At 47.4% G+C, this 24,230-nt stretch overlaps 1 protein-coding gene across 3 annotated transcripts in view; it reads left to right on the top strand.

Moving 5' to 3' along the window:
* Window positions 1-24,230, top strand: part of RSPH3 (radial spoke head 3) — a 204,625-nt gene that overhangs the window by 138,077 nt on the left and 42,318 nt on the right. For all 3 annotated transcript variants that reach the window (XM_063917461.1, XM_063917460.1, XM_063917462.1), the window contains exons 4-7: window positions 1,581-1,722; window positions 4,246-4,391; window positions 10,776-10,979; window positions 11,116-11,278. In XM_063917461.1, the coding sequence (XP_063773531.1) occupies window positions 1,581-1,722; window positions 4,246-4,391; window positions 10,776-10,979; window positions 11,116-11,278 (655 nt within the window). The remainder of the gene's footprint in view (window positions 1-1,580; window positions 1,723-4,245; window positions 4,392-10,775; window positions 10,980-11,115; window positions 11,279-24,230) is intronic.

Here is a 24,230-nt window from a genome sequence, read left to right as displayed (position 1 = left end):
GTTGCGCATTCTGTGGCTGGCCTGCCACAGCCTAAATCTGTAAAAGCCCATTCCACGAGGAAAGTGGGCTCTTCTTGGGCGGCTGCCCGAGGGGTCTCGGTTTTACAACTTGCCGAGCTGCTACTTGGTCAGGGGCAAACACGTTTGCAAAATTCTACAAATTTGATACCCTGGCTGTGGAGGACCTTGAGTTCTCTCATTCGGTGCTGCAGAGTCATCCGCACTCTCCCGCCCGTTTGGGAGCTTTGGTATAATCCCCATGGTCCTTACGGAGTCCCCAGCATCCACTAGGACGTTAGAGAAAATAAGATTTTACTCACCGGTAAATCTATTTCTCGTAGTCCGTAGTGGATGCTGGGCGCCCGTCCCAAGTGCGGACTGTCTGCAATACTTGTATATAGTTATTGTTAACTAAAAGGGTTATTGTTGAGCCATCTGTTGAGAGGCTCTGTTATGTTCATACTGTTAACTGGGTATAATATCACGAGTTATACGGTGTGATTGGTGTGGCTGGTAGGAGTCTTACCCGGGATTCAAAATCCTTTCCTTATTGTGTCAGCTCTTCCGGGCACAGTATCCTTACTGAAGTCTGGAGGAGGGTCATAGTGGGAGGAGCCAGTGCACACCAGGTAGTCCTAATTCTTTCTTAGCTGTGCCCAGTCTCCTGCGGAGCCGCTATTCCCCATGGTCCTTACGGAGTCCCCAGCATCCACTACGGACTACGAGAAATAGATTTACCGGTGGGTAAAATCTTATTTATTCCTGGGAATTTTGCTTTGCCTTTGTGTAATCATTTTAGAGATAACGAAATACCTACACCCTGTGTGAGATTACTGCAACTCACACTTTGCCACAAAACAATTGAATCTTGTAATGTGTATTATGTCATTTTCATTTTAAAATAGAAAAACTAGATACTTTAAGGTGTGCCTTAATTTAGAATTTTACTGTTATTAAAAAAATGTAATTAACAGTTACTTGTGTATTTCACATTTTGCTGCACTGTCATCAGTCACACTACTTGTATATTTCAATAGAAAACAAAGTATTTTCTGAATATTTACACTGGATACTGGCAAAGGGCCTAATTCACGTAATGGACACACTGTCGATGTGGAGCATTGCTACTGTGCTTGCTTGGAATTTATTCGCAGAGTGAGTGACAGGCAGGGAGCGTTTGCGGGAGGTGTTGGGGGAGTGGCAACTGTTTTGGGGGAGTGTCACAGCTTGCACCTGCAAATACCATATGTCGTTTAAATGGTTCCAGCATAGAGTTGGAAACCATAGGGTTACCTAGAAGCCGATTATCGACTGATGGTTGTGTGTTCATACAGATGACTCAAGTGGGCTTCTAAATGCAAATCCCGGCAGCTGCGACATTTGCATATTTTTCACAGCTGCTGCATACAAAATTGGAGCTGCAAAGGCATATGTGTATGTCTATGAGTTCATCCCATAATAAGAATTGATACAGCCACATCACTTGCTTCAGAATAAAATAACTGACATTCTATTGTGCATTTGACTGTAATATTTCTGGCAGAATACATGTCACTGATTACTTACTCTTTGTCCTTAAGTCTGCCCAGCCAGATCCAGTGGAGATTCAGAGGAATCAGGAGGCACGAAGGAGAGCACTGGCCAAAAAACGTGCCAAGGAGCTGCTGAGGCCTAGGACACCGGAGGCTGTAGAGGGAAGGAAACACATACACGTGCAGACAGGTTAGATGAATAAAAGGTCTTCGTTACTGATAATTATTGTATAGTGCGCACACATTCTGCTGAGCTTTACAGGGTATTTTTAGTCAATCACATCAGTCCGGCCACAGTGGTTATAAAGCAGGGGTGGCCAACCAGTCAGAGGCAAAGAGCCAGAAAAGATCTGTAAGCAAGGGCAAGAGCCACTATCATGCGCGCCGAAATGGGGGGGTGGCCTAGTTGTCATAAAGTCACACCCCATTTTTGGACACACACCTTTATGGAATGACGTTTGTAGGAGTATGACCTTGTGTCATAACCCTGTTTTTAGTCATGTTGTACAGTACCACATACATATAATGCCCCAGTACAGTGCCACATACATATAAAAATGCCAAAAAATAGGTGCCCCCACAGTGCCAGATACACATATCCCCACAGTTCTAGATACATATATGCCCCCACTGCCAGATACAAATGCCCCCACAGTGGCAGATACACATATGCCCCACAGTGCCAGGTACACATATGCCCCACAGTGCCAGATACATATATGCCCTACAGTGCCAGGTACACATATGCCCCAAAGTGCCAGGTACACATATGCCCCACAGTGCCAGATACATATATGCCCTACAGTGCCAGATACATATATGCCCCCCAGTGCCAGATCACATGTCCCCACACTGCCAGATACAGATATGCCCCTAGTGCCAGATACACATGTCCCCACAGTGCCAGATATGCCCCCAGGGCCAGATACACATGTCCCCACAGTGCCAGATATGCCCCCAGTGCCAGATACACATCTCCCCACAGTGCCAAGATATGCCCCACAGTGCCAGATATGCCCCAGTGCCTGATACACATGTCCCCACAGTGCCAGATATGCCCCCAGTGCCAGATCACATGTCCCCACAGTGCCAGATACAGATATCCCCCAGTGCCAGATACACATGTCCCCACAGTGCCAGATATGCCCCCAGTGCCAGATACACATGTCCCCATAGTGCCAGATACAGATATGCCCCCAGTGCCAGATGCATATGCCCCCACAGTGCCAGATATGCCCCCAGTGCCAGATACACATGTCCCCACATTGCCAGCTACAGATATGCCCCTAGTGCCAGATACACAGGTCCCAACAGTTCCAGATATGCCACACAGTGCCAGATATGCCCCAGTGCCAGATACACATGTCCCCACAGTGCCAGATATGCCCCACAGTGCCAGATATGCCCCCAGTGCCAGATATGCATGTACCCACAGTGCCAGATATGCCCCCAGTGCCAGATACACATCTACCCACAGTGCCAGATATGCCCCACAGTGCCAGATATGCCCCAGTGCCAGATACACATGTCCCCACAGTGCCAGATATGCCCCCAGTGCCAGATCACATGTCCCCACAGTGCCAGATACAGATATCTCCCAGTGCCAGATGCATATGCCCCCACAGTGCCATATATGCCCCCAGTGCCAGATACACATGTCCCCACAGTGCCAAATACAGATATGCCCCCAGTGCCAGATGCATATGCCCCCACAGTGCCAGATATGCCCCTAGTGCCAGATACACAGGTCCCCACAGTTCCAGATATGACCCCAGCGCCAGATACACATGTCCCCACTGCCCCCCCCCCAAGTGCTGCTCACCGCGCTGCTGCTGTTTGTTGTGAGGGCAGGGAGGAGAGCGCAGCGTGCGCCTCTCCTGCCCCTCAATCAGTCTCCGGCGGCGGTGTCTATCTTCAATTAGGCGCCGGTCCGTGAGCCAATCAAAGCTTGCGGTCCGGCAGCCAATCAGGAGCCTAAGCTGCCGGTCTATTCCCTACCACAGGGACACACAGACATATACTCTAGGGTTTAATCAGAAGCCAATAAGTATGGTATGGTTACTACTAGTACTACTACTGTTTTGCAGAGTGGGAGGAAACTGGGGTACCCGGAGGAAACACACACGAACACAGAGAGGACATACAAAATCAACACATATATGGCTCTGGTTTAAAATTAACCTATGACCCTACTGCTGTGATACATCAATGATAGCAGCTGTGCCACTGGGGTGGTCTTCAGTTTGCTGGTATGTCGGGATCCTGGCGCACAGTATACCGGCGCCGGAATCCCGACACCCGGCATACCGACACTTTTTCTCCCTCTTGGGGGTCCACGACCCCCCTGGAGGGAGAATAGATAGCGTAGCGCCCCACCGTGCCCGCAGCGTGGCAAGCGCAGCGAGCCCGCAATGGGCTCATTTGCGCTCGCCCAGCTGTCGGTATGCCGGCGGTCGGGATTCCGGCGCTGGTCGCCAGGAGCCCGGTCGCCGGCATACCCTACTACACCTGTGTCACTGTGCTGTCCATCATTGGAATCAAACTCTTAACTGATGCTGTAAGATAACCCTTTACTTTTCATTTCTCACCCTGTGAATAAGTCTCTGGGCCATGTATGAACATAATATACTGTAGTATTTATTAAAAGTGAATTGTTTTTGCAAGTTGTAGGAAAACAAACATGTCATGATATCTGCATTGCTGTCTTTCCCAGAGCTGTACCTGGAAGAGCTCAGCGATCGCATTGAGGAGAAGGACATGGAGTGCCAGACAGATGCTTTCCTGGATAGACCACCCACACCTCTCTTCATCCCAGCAAAGACTGGGGCTGATGTCGCAACTCAAATCCTGGAAGGAGAAGTAATGATCTAGAATAACAATGGCATTTCTTTCCATAGTATTGAAGCTAATTGTTGATTTTCATTGGGCATTATTTAACCCCAACAAGACCAGGGGCACTTACTCCTCCCTGTGGGTACAGACCCATTTCTCTGACGTCCTAGTGGATGCTGGGGACTCCGTCAGGACCATGGGGAATAGCGGCTCCGCAGGAGACAGGGCACAAAAGTAAAAGCTTTAGGATCAGGTGGTGTGCACTGGCTCCTCCCCCTATGACCCTCCTCCAAGCCTCAGTTAGATTTTTGTGCCCGGCCGAGAAGGGTGCAATCTAGGTGGCTCTCCTAAAGAGCTGCTTAGAGTAAAAGTTTTGTTAGGTTTTTTATTTTCAGTGAGTCCTGCTGGCAACAGGCTCACTGCATCGAGGGACTTAGGGGAGAGAAGTGAACTCACCTGCGTGCAGGATGGATTGGCTTCTTAGGCTACTGGACACCATTAGCTCCAGAGGGAGTCGGAACACAGGTCTCACCCTGGGGTTCGTCCCGGAGCCGCGCCGCCGACCCCCTTGCAGATGCCGAAAAGTGAAGAGGTCCAGAAACCGGCGGCAGAAGACTTTTCAGTCTTCATAAGGTAGCGCACAGCACTGCAGCTGTGCGCCATTGTTGTCAGCACACTTCATAGCAGCGGTCACTGAGGGTGCAGGGCGCTGGGGGGGGCGCCCTGGGCAGCAATGATAGTACCTTATTCTGGCTAAAAATACATCACATATAGCCCCTGGGGGCTATATGGATGTATTTAACCCCTGCCAGGTCTAAAAAAAAACGGGAGAAGAAGCCCGCCGAAAAGGGGGCGGGGCCTATTCTCCTCAGCACACAGCGCCATTTTCCCTCACAGAAATGCTGGTGGGAAGGCTCCCAGGCTCTCCCCTGCACTGCACTACAGAAACAGGGTTAAAACAGAGAGGGGGGGCACTTATTTGGCGATATGACTATATATATTAAAATGCTATAAGGGAAAAACACTTATATAAAGGTTGTCCCTGTATAATTATAGCGTTTTTGGTGTGTGCTGGCAAACTCTCCCTCTGTCTCCCCAAAGGGCTAGTGGGGTCCTGTCCTCTATCAGAGCATTCCCTGTGTGTGTGCTGTGTGTCGGTACGTGTGTGTCGACATGTATGAGGACGATGTTGGTGAGGAGGCGGAGCAATTGCCTGTAATGGTGATGTCACTCTCTAGGGAGTCGACACCGGAATGGATGGCTTATTTAAGGAATTACGTGATAATGTCAACACGCTGCAAGGTCGGTTGACGACATGAGACGGTCGGCAAACCAATTAGTACCTGTCCAGGCGTCTCAAACACCGTCAGGGGCGTTAAAACGTCCTTTTACCTCAGTCGGTCGACACAGACACAGACACGGACACTGACTCCAGTGTCGACGGTGAAGAAACAAACGTATTTTCCTTTAGGGCCACACGTTACTTGTTAAGGGCAATGAAGGAGGTGTTACATATTTCTGATACTACAAGTACCACAAAAAAGGGTATTATGTGGCGTGTGAAAAAACTACCTGTAGTTTTTCCTGAATCAGATAAATTAAATGAAGTGTGTGATGATGCGTGGGTTTCCCCCGATAGAAAATTATTGGCGGTATACCCTTTCCCGCCAGAAGTTAGGGCGCGTTGGGAAACACCCCTTAGGGTGGATAAGGCGCTCACACGCTTATCAAAACAAGTGGCGGTACCGTCTCCAGATAGGGCCGCCCTCAAGGAGCCAGCTGATAGGAGGCTGGAAAATATCCTAAAAAGTATATACACACATACTGGTGTTATACTGCGACCAGCGATCGCCTCAGCCTGGATGTGCAGCGCTGGGGTGGCTTGGTCGGATTCCCTGACTGAAAATATTGATACCCTTGACAGGGACAGTATTTTATTGACTATAGAGCATTTAAAGGATGCATTTCTATATATGCGAGATGCACAGAGGGATATTTGCACTCTGGCATCAAGAGTAAGTGCGATGTCCATATCTGCCAGAAGTTGTTTATGGACACGACAGTGGTCAGGTGATGCAGATTCCAAACGGCACATGGAAGTATTGCCGTATAAAGGAGAAAAAGACAACGTCTTTTCAGCCTCAGTCCTTTCGTCCCCATAAGGGCAAGCGGGCAAAAGGCCAGTCATATCTGCCATGGGATAGAGGAAAGGGAAGAAGACTGCAGCAGGCAGCCCATTCCCAGAAACAGAAGCCCTCCACCGCTTCTGCCAAGTCCTCAGCATGACGCTGGGGCCGTACAAGCGGACTCAGGTGCGGTGGGGGGGGTCGTCTCAAGAGTTTCAGCACGCAGTGGGCTCACTCGCAAGTGGACCCCTGGATCCTACAAGTAGTATCCCAGGGGTACAGATTGGAAATTCGAGACGTCTCCCCCTCGCAGGTTCCTGAAGTCTGCTTTACCAACGTCTCCCTCCGACAGGGAGGCAGTAGTGGAAACAATTCACAAGCTGTATTCCCAGCAGGTGATAATCAAAGTACCCCTCCTACAACAAGGAAAGGGGTATTATTCCACACTATATTGTGGTACTGAAGCCAGACGGCTCGGTGAGACCTATTCTAAATCTGAAATAGTTGAACACTTACATACAAAGGTTCAAATCAAGATGGAGTCACTCAGAGCAGTGATAGCGAACCAGGAAGAAGGGGACTATATGGTGTCCCGGGACATCAGGGATGCTTACCTCCATGTCCCAATTTGCCCTTCTCACCAAGGGTACCTCAGGTTCGTGGTACAGAACTGTCACTATCAGTTTCAGACGCTGCCGGTTGGATTGTCCACGGCACCCCGGGTCCTTACCAAGGTAATGGCCGAAATGATGATTCTTCTTCAAAGAAAATGGACGATCTCCTGATAGGGGCAAGGTCCAGAGAACAGTTGGAGGTCGGAGTAGCACTATCTCAAGTAGTTCTACGACAGCACGGGTGGATTCTAAATATTCCAAAACCGCAGCTGTTTCCGACGACACGTCTGCTGTTCCTAGGGATGATTCTGGACACAGTCCAGAAAAAGGTGTTTCTCCCGGAGAAGAAAGCCAGGGAGTTATCCGAGCTAGTCAGGAACCTCCTAAAACCAGGAAAAGTGTCAGTGCATCATTGCACAAGGGTCCTGGGAAAAATGGTGGCTTCTTACGAAGCGATTCCATTCGGTAGATTTCACGCAAGAACTTTTCAGTGGGATCTGCTGGAAAAATGGTCCGGATCGCATCTTCAGATGCATCAGCGGATAACCCTGTCTCCAAGGACAAGGGTGTTTCTTCTGCGGTGGCTGCAGAGTGCTCATCTACTAAAGGGCCGCAGACTCGGCATTCAGGACTGGGTCCTGGTGACCACGGATGCCAGCCTGAGAGGCTGGGGAGCAGTCACACAGGGAAAAAATTTCCAGGGAGTGTGATCAAGTCTGGAGACTTCTCTCCACATAAATATACTGGAGCTAAGGGCAATTTACAATGTTCTAAGCTTAGCAAGACCTCTGCTTCAAGGTCAGCCGGTATTGATCCAGTGGGACAACATCACGGCAGTCGCCCACGTAAACAGACAGGGCGGCACAAGAAGCAGGAGGGCAATGGCAGAAACTGCAAGGATTCTTCGCTGGGCGAAAAATCATGTGATAGCACTGTCAGCAGTGTTCATTCCGGGAGTGGACAACTGGGAAGCAGACTTCCTCAGCAGGCACGACCTCCACCCGGGAGAGTGGGGACTTCATCGGGAAGTATTCCACATGATTGTGAACCGTTGGGAAAGACCAAAGGTGGACATGATGGCGTCCCGCCTGAACAAAAAACTGGACAGGTATTGCGCCAGGTCAAGAGACCCTCAAGCAATATCTGTGGACGTTCTGGTAACACTGTGGGTGTACCAGTCGGTGTATGTGTTCCCTCCTCTGCTTCTCATAACCAAGGTACTGAGAATTATAAGACGTAGAGGAGTAAGAACTATACTCGTGGCTCCGGATTGGCCAAGAAGGACGTTTCACCCGGAACTTCAAGAAATGCTCACAGAGGACTCATGGCCTCTGCCGCTAAGAAGGGACTTGCTTCAGCAAGTACCAGGTCTGTTCCAAGACTTACCGCGGCTGCGTTTGACGGCATGGCGGTGGAACGCCAGATCCTAAGGGAAAAAGGCATTCCGGAAGAGGTCATTCCTACCCTGGTCAAAGCCAGGAAGGAGGTGACCGCAAAACATTATCACCACATGTGGCGAAAATATGTTGCGTGGTGTGAGGCCAGGAAGGCCCCACGAAGAAATTTCAACTTGGTCGATTCATGCATTTCCTGCAAACAGGAGTGTCTATGGGCCTCAAATTGGGGTCCATTAAGGTTCAAATTTCGGCCCTGTAAATTTTCTTCCAGAAAGAATTGGCTTCAGTTCCTGAAGTCCAGAAGTTTGTCAAGGGAGTATTGCATATACAACCCCCTTTTTGTGCCTCCAGTGGCACTGTGGGATCTCAACGTAGTTCTGGGATTCCTCAAATCACATTTTAAACCGCTCAAATCTGTGAAATTGAAATATCTCACATGGAAAGTGACCATGCTGTTGGCCCTGGCCTCGGCCAGGCGAGTGTCAGAATTGGCGGCTTTGTCTCACAAAAGCCATATCTGATTGTCCATTCGGACAGGGCAGAACTGCGGACTCGTCCCCAGTTTCTTCCTAAGGTGGTGTCAGCGTTTCACCTGAACCAGCTTATTGTGGTACCTGCGGCTACTAGGGACTTGGAGGACTCCAAGTTGCTAGATGTTGTCAGGGCCCTGAAAATATAGGTTTCCAGGATGGCTGGAGTCAGGAAAACTGACTCGCTGTTATCCTGTATGCACCCAACAAACTGGGTGCTCTTGCTTCTAAGCAGACGATTGCTCGTTGGATTTGTAGCACATTTCAACTTGCACATTCTGTGGCAGGCCTGCCACAGCCTAAATCTGTCAAGGCCCATTCCACAAGGAAGGTGGGCTCATCCTGGGCGGCTGCCCGAGGGGTCTCGGCATTACAACTCTGCCGAGCAGCTACGTGGTCGGGGGAGAACACGTTTGTAAAATTCTACAAATTTGATACCCTGGCTAAAGAGGACCTGGAGTTCTCTCATTCGGTGCTGCAGAGTCATCCGCACTCTCCCGCCCGTTTGGGAGCTTTGGTATAATCCCCATGGTCCTGACGGAGTCCCCAGCATCCACTAGGACGTCAGAGAAAATAAGATTTTACTTACCGATAAATCTATTTCTCGTAGTCCGTAGTGGATGCTGGGCGCCCATCCCAAGTGCGGATTGTCTGCAATACTTGTACATAGTTATTGTTACAAAAATCGGGTTGTTTATTGTTGTGAGCCATCTTTTCAGAGGCTTCGCTGTTATCATGCTGTTAACTGGGTTCAGATCACAGGTTGTACAGTGTGATTGGTGTGGCTGGTAGGAGTCTTACCCGGGATTCAAAATCCTTCCTTATTGTGTACGCTCGTCCGGGCACAGTATCCTAACTGAGGCTTGGAGGAGGGTCATAGGGGGAGGAGCCAGTGCACACCACCTGATCCTAAAGCTTTTACTTTTGTGCCCTGTCTCCTGCGGAGCCGCTATTCCCCATGGTCCTGACTGAGTCCCCAGCATCCACTACGGACTACGAGAAATAGATTTATCGGTAAGTAAAATCTTATTTTCCACGGCTTTGCTCTGCATCATTTATGCCAGCAATTATTTTTTACATTTTTATTTTAGCCAAATAAAATGTTATACTTCTGGTGGATACATAATGGTTTCTTCTGGTGACATATTCAAACCAATCACATATTTTACATTCATACAGTTATAGAAGTGATTTCCTCACAAATTTAAACACTGAACAGATCACACAACCTGGAAGTGAACAAAATGTACCTGGTCCATGCAGTGTCAACAGCCAGAGCCTGGAGATGGGATGATGTGCAGGTCTGCGATCCCTCATCTCTACAATGCTGCATGGAATTGTCAGTGTGTAGTATGCCTTTGCCACATGTGACAATTGTAAACGTCATTTTGTATCAAAGTATGAATGCATTGGGCTGTGAATACTTTTTGCACATCACAGGATGTACCGCTACCCACCATAAAGTTTGGTTATCACCTGCATGCTTTTGTAAGATGCATGTGTCTGTTTATACTATATAAAATGCAGATTTTGTTTAACTATTCAAATTGCATAATTTTTTAATTACTCTGACTTTTTTTGCATTAGATTGCATTCAAAGCTACATCAGGCACAACATGTACAATACTTAATAAGTTAATTGTAACTATTTATTATTAGGCAACAGCAATAACTATCTGGTGTTGATCAACCATTGTGTAAATGAGCCTGTAATGAATATATGTATTACTTTTTTATTTCAAAGCTTTTTGACTTTGATCTGGAGGTAAAACCAATACTGGAAGTGTTGGTTGGAAAAACAATTGAACAGGCTCTGCTGGAAGTAAAGGAAGAAGAGGAGCTGGCCAACCTAAGGGCACAGCAGCGAGCTTTTGAGGAGCTACGTAATGCTGAGCTCGCAGAGGCCCAACGGCTCGAAGAGCAAGAGAGGCGGCACAGGGAGGAGAAGGTAAGATGCTTTGTCTTTTTAGAGGAATCATCAGTAACCATGGTTCTTGTACAAATGTACCCAAATTATTGTATGTCTAGATATGAAAATCCTAAGAAAACGCTCAATTTACTGATCATTGCCATATTCTTTGCAGGATCGGCGCAAACAGCAGCAACGGGAAATGCTCCTTAAAGAAAAGGAGACGGCAGAAAAAGTGGCAGCTAGGGCGTTCGCACAGCAATACCTGACTGATCTTATTCCATCTGTGTTTAGCAGTTTAAGGGACAGTGGCTACTTCTACGACCCACTGGAAAGAGGTTTGTGTTTTCAAATTGTATATTTTAAATATTTCATGGTTTTTGCAGTTGATCGCACTGTGTGTGTGTCTAGTTTGCTAATAGTCATCATCACCATCAGTGTGCACTTTCACCTGCCTATACTAAGTGCAAAACATATGCCTCTTATGAGAAGTACTTAGGCTGATGTTGAGGACTACATATGACATATTTGCTGAACACAGCCTCACTGGACATTGCCTATGTGAGAACGCACCGTCACAAAGCTGTTCTGCTTTGTCAGTCATGCAACTGAAATGCTTACAGCTCTGCATCATGCCCATTTCTGAGCATATTCTGCAAATTCCCAGAGGATATATTCTACAAGTGGGCACCTATTCAGCTTCACATTAGACCCATAGTCTAAAAAATGGGTCTTCAACCTCGGCCCTCCAGCTGTTTTAGAACTATACATCCCAGCATGCCCTGCCTCAGTTTTAGCATGCCTTAATAGCAAAACTGTGGCAGGGCAAGCTGGGATGTGTAGTTCCACAGCAGCTGGAGGGCCGAGGTTGAAGACCCATGCTAAAGGAATTATAGTGTTCTCCACAGACCATTCGTGAACTGGGTGCCAACAGAAGGTATGGGCATTTTTGAAGATACAAGTTCAATAGATTACTATTTGACTATCAAATGTCTACCATTCCTTGAACAGTGTATTTTTTGTATACACAAGGTATTAAAAAGTGAGTATATTAGGGTTTACCATAAGCCTGAAAACCACATTGAGATGTGCCCAGTAAACTACTGTATATATTTATAAAAAATGTACATTGTTCCCCAATAGTAATAGCAAGAGCTTGTAGTCAAATGCAGTGTAGTACAGTAGCATGAGTTAAATGTCTATGGCATGCAAGCCCATGTTAAAGCTCTATGAACGCTTCAACATTTACTGTACCAGTGCTCAGATATCAGTATTTCCAAGCCTAGTCTACCTGCCATGTGCAGACAAGTACAGCGTGTCATCACTGGAGTCCATGGGACTGAAATACATAGATGTCTAAAGAGTAAGAAGCATGAGTAGCGAGTTCTCAAACTGGGAGTGTGATGGACATTCCATGTACTCTGTTATCACTTTAGGCTATATCTAGACAGGTGCCTTGTGGAGTGAATTGTATTAAATTCAGGTATGTTATTAAGGTGACTTTAAATTATTTCTGCATTCACTTCAATAAGGATGGGTACACACATGACCGACACGTCGGTGGACCCGCCATCACGCGGACTGAGTGGCTGATTAAGGTAGTGTACACACTTACCCATCAGTCGCTCGATGTGTCGGTCAGGTTCCCCAGCTGGGAGGGCATTTGATCTTGCCCACCCAACTGTGACCCCCCCCCCCGCGCAGCACGTGTCTGTACACACAGCAAGATGGGCCGATAGATCTGCAGATATATCGGCTATTGGCTGTACTACAAAGCTGACGCAATATATCTGAGAAGGATGTCGTTCACAGACATATCAGGAGTACGCACCCACTAACAGGCTTACTATATATCGTCCGCTTGCTTGAACGGCTGATATATTTGTACCCAGATTAAGACTCTAAAGGAAAATACTAATAAATACATATGATTGTTTTTCTTTGGTAAGTAATAAGTAAACTGTAGAAACAAATGTATTAGTTGCAATGTGGTGCCTATCAGTCACGTCTTGTTGTCAGAATCACCTGCCATTGGCTATTTAGTACTACAACCTTTACTGGGAAACGTTAGAAACAATGGTTGAGATTCAAATCTTATCCAGCTGGCAGCCCACTAGATGGTGCCCAAATGGAGCCTTTCGATCCGTTCGGGCGTGATGGCTGCTGCTTTCTGCATTTTAGCTCGCACCCCCCTTGGTTGGTGAGCTGAAATGCGAGAAACGTGACCCATTTGGGCACCCAAAAGGCAATTTTTGCGATCGCGCCCAGCACTTTGGTCGGGTCTAGCCGCTTTATACAGCTAAACCCGACCTCTATGGGCACGATCAGCGCGATAACAGGACTCAATTGAATATCGCCCCTGCTATCCCCCTAAACGGGAGATTGGGCGCGATAATCAATTGAATTCTGCCCAATGTTTGCAAACACTACTACTTCACAGTGCAAGCAGGCCTAGCTTTCCCAGCTACTACACTATCCATATTGCAGTTCTAGATGAAGTATGTGTTATTTGTGTGCATCTGTCTTTTCCATGGAAATATTTTTAAGTACCTTGAACATTTTATGCAGCAGAATTTATTGGCCGCGGTCAGTACCCCTTCCTGGGTGCAGATGTTTTTCTTAATAATCCAATTAATGTGAAATGTATATGCTTGTAACATTCTGTAGAACACAATGAATATAAAGTACAGTGGTCTAAAAAATTGACATTGTTAATTTTCCTAAATGTATTTTTCAAATTACCCACATTCTGCTAATTGCTGGCTGAACAGAGAAGCAAGTAATAATACAGTATATTTCCTGTAAGCCATTTGAATATTTTTGTTCACAACAGACATGCACAATGGTCACCTTGTATGTTGGAGGACATGTAATGTTTTGTAGAACAATGATGACCTCTTCCACGTCTGTACTAAAGCTCTGTATCATTTGGAACTGTGATTGCTGACTGTTGTTTGCCTTTCAGTCATATCATAAGCTAACAAAGTCACCTGCTAAATACTTCATACTAGCTTAAATAGAACGGTATATATTCTTCTGGCCTGTATCTTAGCCAACTTGTTCAGTATGTTACTTTTGACAGTTTTGCTAAAATATATAATCAGACAGGAAAGAGGGGGCTGGTGCCCGTAGTCTCTGGGAGACTTGGCAGTAAATGAGTACATGGCTCTATATACAGAGTACACAGCATGATCTGACAATGGGGGTTATTCAGAGATGAACGCAGATCAGTGCATACGCAGCCAGATCAACGTTCATCTCTACACATGCTGGGGGCCGCCCAGCATGCGTGAGGCCGCCTCCCGATGCATCTGCAATCTATTTGCAGACGCATCGGAAACTAAGATTGACCCCTGGCAGTGCAGGTCAGGCGGTCAGTGGCCATTTTTTTAATCATAACGGTTGCATGTGACGTCACGCAGCCACCCCTACAGCATCGTCGACCTGCCCCTGAAGCGCCGTAACTCCGCCCTCACAACGTCCGCAGCTGTCATTCACATTGCGGTCGTATCGATCAGGGATGTGGCCGCAATGTGTAAGTCCGCGCACCAGCAATCCGGCCGCTGCACATGCGCTGTTTGCCAAAATCGGCAAACTGCGCTGTGAGACGCATTAGCGTTAGGGTCTGAATGACTCCCAATGTTTGCATATATCGTTAGATGCGGTCTCGCCAGACTGGATTGCTAGCCATCTAGGGATAGGCATTCTTTTTGGTCCCATACGCACAGTAATTTTTGCCAGTCCAGTCTTAAATGACTTTGGGACTAATTCTGATTTGTAAGGTATCCTGGGGGTGGCTCCCGGGTAAGTTAGCTCTCTGTCCGGAAGTGTTTTAGTAATAGCCTTTATCATGAGGCCTACTGTGACAAATTACATGGCCCTGTGTGGGCACTGCTATTATGTAGGTTAGGACTGCTGTATCAGAGAAGCCGTGAAGTGGCCAGCAGCTAAACATGTGTTTGCAAACATTTGTGACTAATTCTCTGAATTTTATTACCAGATAGGTTCAGGGATGGTTACAGGTAATTTTCTGTGTGCGGAAGGGAATTTAGGGGTGAGGATTTGCACCCCCTTCCTCTTTGTCTGTTGTTTGTCTGTGACCCCCCCCCCCTTCCAGCACCTGATATATAATTATCTCCAGGTATGATTGAGCAGCTTCCAAATTGTTTGTCTGCTTGTGTGCAAGAGGCATTGAATGGGAGCAGCATTTGGAAGGCATGCTGTTCCTTGTAGTGCCAATGGGAGATCCTGGGGGTGGCTCCCGGGTAAGTTAGCTCTCTGTCTGGAAGTGTTTTAGTAATAGCCTTTATCATGAGGCCTACTGTGACAAATTACATGGCCCTATGTGGGCACTGCTATTATGTAGGTTAGGACTGCTGTATCAGAGAAGCCGTGAAGTGGCCAGCAGCTAAACATGTGTTTGCAAACATTTGTGACTAATTCTCTGAATTGTATTACCAGATAGGTTCAGGGATGGTTACAGGTAATTTCTCTAACGTCCTAGTGGATGCTGGGGACTCCGTAAGGACCATGGGGAATAGACGGGCTCCGCAGGAGACTGGGCACTCTAAGAAAGATTTAGTACTACTGGTGTGCACTGGCTCCTCCCTCTATGCCCCTCCTCCAGACCTCAGTTAGAATCTGTGCCCGGACAGAGCTGGGTGCATTTTAGTGAGCTCTCCTGAGCTTGCTAATAAGAAAGTATTTTAGTTAGGTTTTTTATTTTCAGAGAGCTTCTGCTGGCAACAGACTCTCTGCTACATGGGACTGAGGGGAGAGAAGCAAACCTACTAACTGCGGCTAGGTTGCGCTTCTTAGGCTACTGGACACCATTAGCTCCAGAGGGATCGAACACAGGAACCTAACCTTGGTCGTCCGTTCCCGGAGCCACGCCGCCGTCCCCCTCGCAGAGCCAGAAGACAGAAGCCGGCGGGTTGAAGCAAGAAGACGTCAAAATCGGCGGCAGAAGACTCCTGTCTTCATATGAGGTAGCGCACAGCACTGCAGCTGTGCGCCATTGTGCCCACACTAACCCACACACTCCGGTCACTGTAGGGTGCAGGGCGCAGGGGGGGGCGCCCTGGGCAGCAATTGATTACCTCCTGGCAAAAAGCAGCATATATACAGCTGGGCACTGTAATATGCATGAGCCCCCGCCATTCATTTTACACAAAATCGCGGGAAGAAGCCCGCCGCTGAGGGGGCGGGGCCTTCTTCCTCAGCACTCACCAGTGCCATTTTCTCTCCACAGCTCCACTGAGAGGAAGCTCCCCAGGCTCTCCCCTGCAGAAGCACGATAGAGAGAGTGAAAAAGAGAGGGGGGGCACATAAATTTGGCGTAAAAACAATATATACAGCAGCTACTGGGTTAACACTAAGTTACTGTGTGATTCCTGGGTCATATAGCGCTGGGGTGTGTGCTGGCATACTCTCTCTCTGTCTCTCCAAAGGGCCTTGTGGGGGAACTGTCTTCAAATAGAGCATCCCCTGTGTGTGTGGTGTGTCGGTACGTGTGTGTCGACATGTCTGAGGTAAAAGGCTCCACTAAGGAGGAGATAGAGCAAATATGTGTGTGAGAGGGTGTCTCCGTCGACAACGCCGACACCTGTTTGGATATGTGTAAGTGCTAAGGTGAATTTATTGCACGAAAGATTAGAGAACAGACAGGAAATCTACCCATGTCTGTCCCTATGGCACAGAGACCTTCAGAGTCTCACAATGCTCACTATCCAAAATAATAAACACTGATATCGACACGGAGTTTGACTCCAGTGTCGACTACGATAATGCAAAGTTAAAGCCAAAATGGCAGAAAAGTATTCAATATATGATTATTGTAATAAAGATGATTTGCATATCACTGATGACTCATGTCCCTGACACAAGGGTACACATGTTAAGGGGAAGAAAGCTGAGGTAAATTTCCCTCCTCTCATGAGGAAAAAAAGCGGGAATCTCCAGACAAGAGACTGCAGCTTCCCACAAAGAATTCTCAGGCAGTATACTTTCCCCACTAGGGCCAGGATGTGATGGGAACCTTCCCCTAGGGTGTCACGTTTGCCCAGAAGGTAGCCCTAGCTATTCTCAGGGATCCTGCAGATAGCGTGCACATTCTGGTACACTACTCAGACCGGCGATTGTGTCGGCATGGGTTTATAGCGCTGGGGCGGCGTGGACAGGTACCTTATCAGCAGAAATTGAGACCCTAGTATGTATATATATATATATATATATATGTATATAGAGAGATATGTATATATATATATATATTAAAGATGCTGTCTTAAGAGATATATATAATCAAACATGCCCAAAGAGACATGAGTATACTGGGTCCTAGAGTCAAAGCTATGTCGATTTCTGCTTGACGTGTCCTGTAGAATATGCAATGGACAGATGATGCCAACTTAAGTGGCATATGGAAGGCTGAGGATTGTGTGGAGAAGGGTTCTCGGACCTGGTCTCCACGGCCATAGCTGGTAATTCGGATATTTTGCCTTATATTCCTGCACAGCCTAGGAAAGCACGTCATTATCAAATGCAGCTTTTCGAAAAAAGAAACAAGAAAGGCCGAGATGCGTCCTTTCTTACCAGAGGCGGGGCCAGAGGAAAGAAGCTGCACAACACAGCTAGTTCCCAGGAATAGAAGTCCTCCCCGGCCTCTATGAAAATCCACCGCATGTCGCTGGGGCTCCACAGACGGAGCTAGGCCCGGTGGGGGCACGCTTTCGTAAGTTCTGCAACAAGTGGGTTCACTCCCGGTTAGATCCCTGGACAATAGATATTGTGTCTCAGGGATACAAGCTGGACTTTGAGAAGATGCCTCCTCACTGACGGCCCTGCCGGCTTCCCCCCACGAGAGGGAAACAGGGTTAACTGCAATTCACAAATTGTATCTTCAACAGGTGGTGGTCAAGGTTCCCCTCCTTCGACAAGGAGGGGGTTATTATTCGACCATGTGGTAGTCCCGAAACCAGACGGTTCGGTCAGACCCATATTGAATTAAAATCCCTGAACATATACCTGAAAAGGATCAAGTTCAAGATGGAATCGCTAAGAACGGTCGTTACAAGCCTGAAAGGGGGAGGTTTTATCGTGACTCGGGACATAAAGGAGGCATACCTTCATATCCCCATTTATCCACCTCATCAGGCGTACCTCAGAATTGCGGTACGGGATTGTCATTACCAATTTCAGACGTTGCCGTTTGGTCTCTCCACGGCCCCGAGAATATTCACCAAGGTAATGGCGGAAATGATGGTGCTCCTGCGGAAGCAAGGTGTCACTATTATCACGTACTTGGACGATCGCCTCATAAAAGCGAGATCAAGAGAGCAGTGGCTGAACAGCGTATCACTTTCTCTGGAAGTGTAACGGCAACACGGCTGGATTCTATATATTCCAAAGTCGCAGTTGGTTCCTACAGCTCATCTGCCTCTCCTAGGCATGATCCTTGACACAGACCAGAAAAGGGTTTATCTCCCGATAGAGAGAGCTCAGGAGCTCGTGACACTGGTCAGGAATCTATTAAAACCAAAACAGGTGTCAGTGCATCACTGCACTCGAGTCCTGGGAAGGATGGTGGCATCATACGAGGCCATTCCTTTCAGCAGGTTCCATGAGAGGACCTTCTAATGGGACTTACTGGACAAAGTGGTCCGGATCACATCTTTAGATGCTTCGGTTAATCACCCTATCCCCCGGGGCCAGGGTGTCTCTCCAGTGGTGGCTGCAGAGTACTCACCTTCTCGAGGGCCGCAGGTTCGGCATTCAGGACTGGGTCCTGGTGACCACGGATGCAAGCCTCCGAGGGTGGGGGGCAGTCACTCAGGGAAGAAGTTTCCAAGGGCTGTGGTCCAGTCAGGAGACTTGCCTTCACATCAATATCCTGGAACTAAGGGCCATATACAACGCCCTAAGTCAAGCGGAGACCCTGCTTCGCAACCAATCCGTGCTGATCCAATCAGACAACATCACCGCAGTGGCTCATGTAAACCGCCAAGGCGGCACAAGGAGCAGGGTGGCGATGGCGGAAGCCACCAGAATTCTTCGATGGGCGGAGAATCACGTACGAGCACTGTCAGCAGTGTTCATTCCGGGAGTGGACAACTGGGAAGCAGACTTCCTCAGCAGGCACGACCTCCACCCGGGAGAAGGGGGACTTCATCAAGAAGTCTTCGCGCAGATTGTAGGTCGGTGGGAACTGCCACAGGTGGACAGGATGGCATCCCGCCTCAAAAAAAGCTACAGAGGTATTGCGCCAGGTCAAGAGACTCTCAGGCGATAGCTGTAGACGCACTGGTGACACCGTGGATGTTCCAGTCGGTTTATGTGTTTCCTCCTCTTCCTCTCTTACCCAAGGTGCTGAGAATCATAAGGAAAAGAGGAGTGAGAACAATACTCATTGTTCCGGATTGGCCAAGAAGGACTTGGTATCCAGAGCTGCAAGAAATGCTCACAGAGGACCCATGGCCTCTACCTCTAGAGCAGGATCTGTTGCAGCAGGGACCTTGTATGTTCCAAGACTTACCGCAGCTGCGTTTGACGGCATGGCGGTTGGACGCCGGATCCTAGTAGAAAAAAGGGATTCCGGATGAGGTTATTCCTACGCTGATAAAGGCTAGGAAGGACGTGACGGCTAAACATTATCACCGTATACGGCGAAAATATGTTGCTGGGTGTGAGGCCAGGAATGCCTCTACAGAGGAATTCCAGCTGTGCCGTTTCCTTCACTTCCTACAGTCGGGAGTGACTTTGGGCCTAGAATTGGGGTCCATTAAGGTCCAGATTTCGGCCCTATCCATTTTCTTTCATAAAAAACTAGCTTCTCTACCTGAAGTTCAGACGTTTGTAAAGGGAGTGCTGCATATTCAGGCCCCTTTTGTGCCAGCAGTGGCACCTTGGGATCTTAACGTGGTGTTGAGTTTCCTGAAATCTCACTGGTTTGAGCCGCTTAAGACCGTGGAGTTAAAATATCTCACGTGGAAAGTGGTCATGCTATTGGCCTTAGCTTAGGCTAGGCGTGTGTCAGAATTGGCGGCTTTGTCATGTAAAAGCCCCTATCTGGTTTTCCATATGGACAGGGCAGAATTACGGACTCGTCCGCAATTTCTGCCAAAGGTGGTGTCATCTTTTCATTTGAACCAACCTATTGTGGTGCCTGCGGCTACTCGTGACTTGGAGGATTCCAAGTTACTAGATGTAGTCAGGGCTTTGAAGATTTATGTAGCCAGAACGGCTGGAGTCAGGAAAACTGACTCGCTGTTTATCCTGTATGCATCCAACAAGCTGGGTGCTCCTGCTTCAAAGCAAACTATTGCTCGCTGGATCTGTAACACGATTCAGCAGGCTCATTCTGCGGCTGGCTTGCCGCCTCCAAAATCAGTAAAAGCCCATTCCACAAGGAAGGTGGGCTCTTCTTGGGCGGCTGCCCGAGGGGTCTCGGCATTACAGCTTTGCCGAGCAGCTACTTGGTCGGGTTCAAACACTTTTGCAAAGTTCTACAAGTTTGATACCCTGGCTGAGGAGGACCTTGTGTTTGCTCATTCGGTGCTGCAGAGTCATCCGCACTCTCCCGCCCATTTGGGAGCTTTGGTATAATCCCCATGGTCCTTACGGAGTCCCCAGCATCCACTAGGACGTTAGAGAAAATAAGATTTTACTCACCGGTAAATCTATTTCTCGTAGTCCGTAGTGGATGCTGGGCGCCCGTCCCAAGTGCGGACTTCTTCTGCAATACTTGTATATAGTTATTGCTTAAATAAGGGTTATGTTATGGTTGCATCAGGTTGGTCTGATGCTCTGTTGTTGTTCATACTGTTGACTGGGTATGTTATCACAAGTTATACGGTGTGATTGGTGTGGCTGGTATGAGTCTTACCCTGGATTCCAAAATCCTTTCCTTGTAATGTCAGCTCTTCCGGGCACAGTTTCCTTAACTGAGGTCTGGAGGAGGGGCATAGAGGGAGGAGCCAGTGCACACCAGTAGTACTAAATCTTTCTTAGAGTGCCCAGTCTCCTGCGGAGCCCATCTATTCCCCATGGTCCTTACGGAGTCCCCAGCATCCACTACGGACTACGAGAAATAGATTTACCGGTGAGTAAAATCTTATTTTTCAGTGTGCGGAAGGGAATTTAGGGGTGGGGATTTTCACCCCCTTCCTCTTTGTCTGTTGTTTGTAAGGTATTGCACAGGTGCAGGTAAGTGGATGTGCAATACCGTGAAAATTAAATTCAAATGCAACAGGATGTGTCTGTATGAAATAGACTTCTCTTGCATGCATGTAACTTTGACAGGGAAGGTGGCCCCCTCTCTGCTCTGGTCCCATTGCAAATGCAATCTTTGCGCCTATGGTAGCGACACCTTTGCCTTGCAGCAAGAATAAGCTGGAGCAAGTGCTCACTGATAATGATGACAACTATAATACCAAATGTATACGGAGTGCAGTCATAGATGCGAACCACAAACATTTAGTTCCATGCACACAATGCAGGGGCAATTACAGACTAGCATGCAGCTCTGAATCAGCCCATAACTGGTCAAAAAAATTGCCAGCTCTTGCTTTGCAGGAAAGTGAATTTATACCCTCTTTTAAGCTATGTTTCAGTCAACATAAATGTAAATTATATCTCATTAGAAAATATTGATACAGTACATTGATTTGACTCTTTTATCATTATATTATAGAGTTTATAATGGTTGGGCCAAGAATAGGGCTTTTAGGTTCCAGGGGTGAATGCAGGAATTCTGAAGGGGGGCTTTCACATGTTTCATTTTAAAGCGATTGTTGCCAGACCATGAAGGATGCATAATTATGATGTAATAAGCTAGAGTCTGCACCGAACTCAGGGCAGTTTATGTAATACAGTACTTCAGATGCAGTCCAAAGACCATTGCAAGCCACTTACCAGATTCTCATTTCCACAGACACACATAGCAGACTTGGCAGGAAAATCTGCTCTCACTCGTCTTGTGCAGCAGCACCATTCCTCCTTTTATACTGCATGTAGTGGCCCCGTCCAGGTTAGGGAGAAAGTTGGGGTTTCCGGGTGACTGGAAACCCCCCTTCCCCCCTGCATTTGCCTGTGGGTTCTAAATTTTTCAACTTTATTTTTATTTTTTTCACTTTCTCTTGTTGTCAGTGTGGCCAATGGTAACAAGCAACTCCTTTTCTCTTGTGGTGAGTCACACACGGTGACACACATCGGTGATAATGTACAGCTCACAGGCTAAGAATAAACCACAGGCTCTATATTAGGAAGACTATGAGCGGGATGTGCTAAACACCAAAATGCAGTCAAACCTCCGAAAACTGCAGGTTGGTTATGAAATGTCAATAGTCCCAATGTCAGCAGCATTCATCATGTCAACATAGTCATAATGGCGGGGTTGACCATGTAGCCAGTAATGAGATGCTAAATGTAATAGCCTGCGAGCTGCCTGAGGTGTGGGACTTTGTGCAAGTCTGCCCATTTTTTTTAAAAGCGTCTATCACTTTCAAGGCAACACCAACCTGGTTTTGCCTTGTAAATGACTGCCACTTTTTTTTTTTTTAATAAAGTAATTTTTATTCAGTAGTCTGGAGAAGAAGGTACAGACATTGCAGAGTATCATCATATCACAAAAAAAAAAAATACATCAAAGTATCTTGAATCAGAGCCACATTTTTGATAGAAGTTTACAGCAGTGGAATAATAGGTCAGGTCCATGAGGGAATATACAAGGATTTCCTATTGTTCGGACCATTTGAGTCTGCAAAATCCGTAGCCAAATATATTAGTCTCCATTAACTTTTATATTTACACCCTTAAACTAAACAGTAAGAAAAACAACAAAAAAGAAACAGAAGCAAAGTGAGAAGGAATCATCTGATTCAGGACCACATTAGTCATGCATATAAGTAGGCGATCACGCAGGGCTCAACCGTCCAACTTCTCAAATATACATCATTAAACATTAAGTTTTTTGAAATGTTAGCACTTCAGTGCCCACTATATTTGGGGGACCAGGTGAGAATGGGGGGAGTCTAGCCATGGAGACCAAACCTTTTCAAATTTGGCTGATGCGTTTTGTTTCATATATATGTATCTTTCCTTAATTATTGTGTCATTAATTAAGGTCTTAAGCGCAGATACTAAAGGGCCTCCAGGGGCCATCCATAGCCTCGCAATGCAAACCTTAGCCAAGGCACATACACTGCGAGCATAAAGACCCACTGAGACAGACAAAGAAGTGGAGCATCCCATCCCCAAAATACAGAATTGTGGGGTAAGCAGTCCGCCAGACACTCCTGTACTCTCCAGAATTGACCTGACCCCCAACCAGAACACCCTCAACCTCGGACAATCCCACACTAGATGCCAGAATGTTCCCACCGCCCCCCCGCATTTAGGACAAAGGCCAGATCCGCCCGTCCCAAAAGTAGCCAGCCTAGCTGGAGTCATATATGTTCTGTGTAAAATGAAGAATTGAATTTGCTGATATCTGAGAGATTTAGTAACTTTGGCAGGGTATTCCAGAGCAAGGACCCAGTCCTCCTCAGTTATTAGACCCATATCCTCCTCCCACTTTCCACGGAGACGTGTCAAAGGGTCCGCATGGAGCTTGGTAAGAAGATATCCATACGCAAGGGAGACCATCTTAGCTCGACCCAAAGTAGCCACAAAGGTCTTAATGGGGAATGGGAGGATTCGTGGGGGGGATTCAGCAAATTGGGACTGGAGGGCGTGACGAAGCTGGAGATATCTGAAGAAATAGGAATTGGGTAGGTCAAACTCATCTCTCAGTTGTTGAAAGGATTTGAGTACATTATCTAGGTAGAGTTGAGAAATAGAAACCACCGACTTAGGGGCCCATACCACCCGCCCCTCAAGTGCATGTAATTCAGGGAGCCAGTCAGAGTACCAGAGGGGGGTATCCGGGTCCAGTCCATCGTACCTCAAGAGGTCTCTCAGGGCCCGCCATATCTTTAAGGCCTGGAAAATGATAGGGGGAAGAAACCGAGCTATGCTCCCACTCAGTAGCACCTGCACAGGAGAGAGGTGGGGAAAGTAACAGCGAATAAACTCACAATGTAAAGAGTCAGCCCAGAATCTTGCGCCCATACACTGATATGAGTCAGCTGAGCAGCGTAGTAATACATCTGAAAATTAGGCAGAGCCAGGCCACCATCAGATCGCTGCCTGGTAAGGCTATTTAGCTGTATCCAAGGTCGTTTGTTAGCCCATATCAGTGAGGATAAAACGCTATTTAATTTCCTAAAGAATATTGGATAAATATATACCGGGGAC

The sequence above is a fragment of the Pseudophryne corroboree genome, chromosome 4, assembly GCF_028390025.1.
Source record: "Pseudophryne corroboree isolate aPseCor3 chromosome 4, aPseCor3.hap2, whole genome shotgun sequence".
Taxonomy (NCBI): Eukaryota; Metazoa; Chordata; class Amphibia; order Anura; family Myobatrachidae; genus Pseudophryne; species Pseudophryne corroboree.
This window is presented reverse-complemented; position numbering and strand designations above follow the sequence as displayed.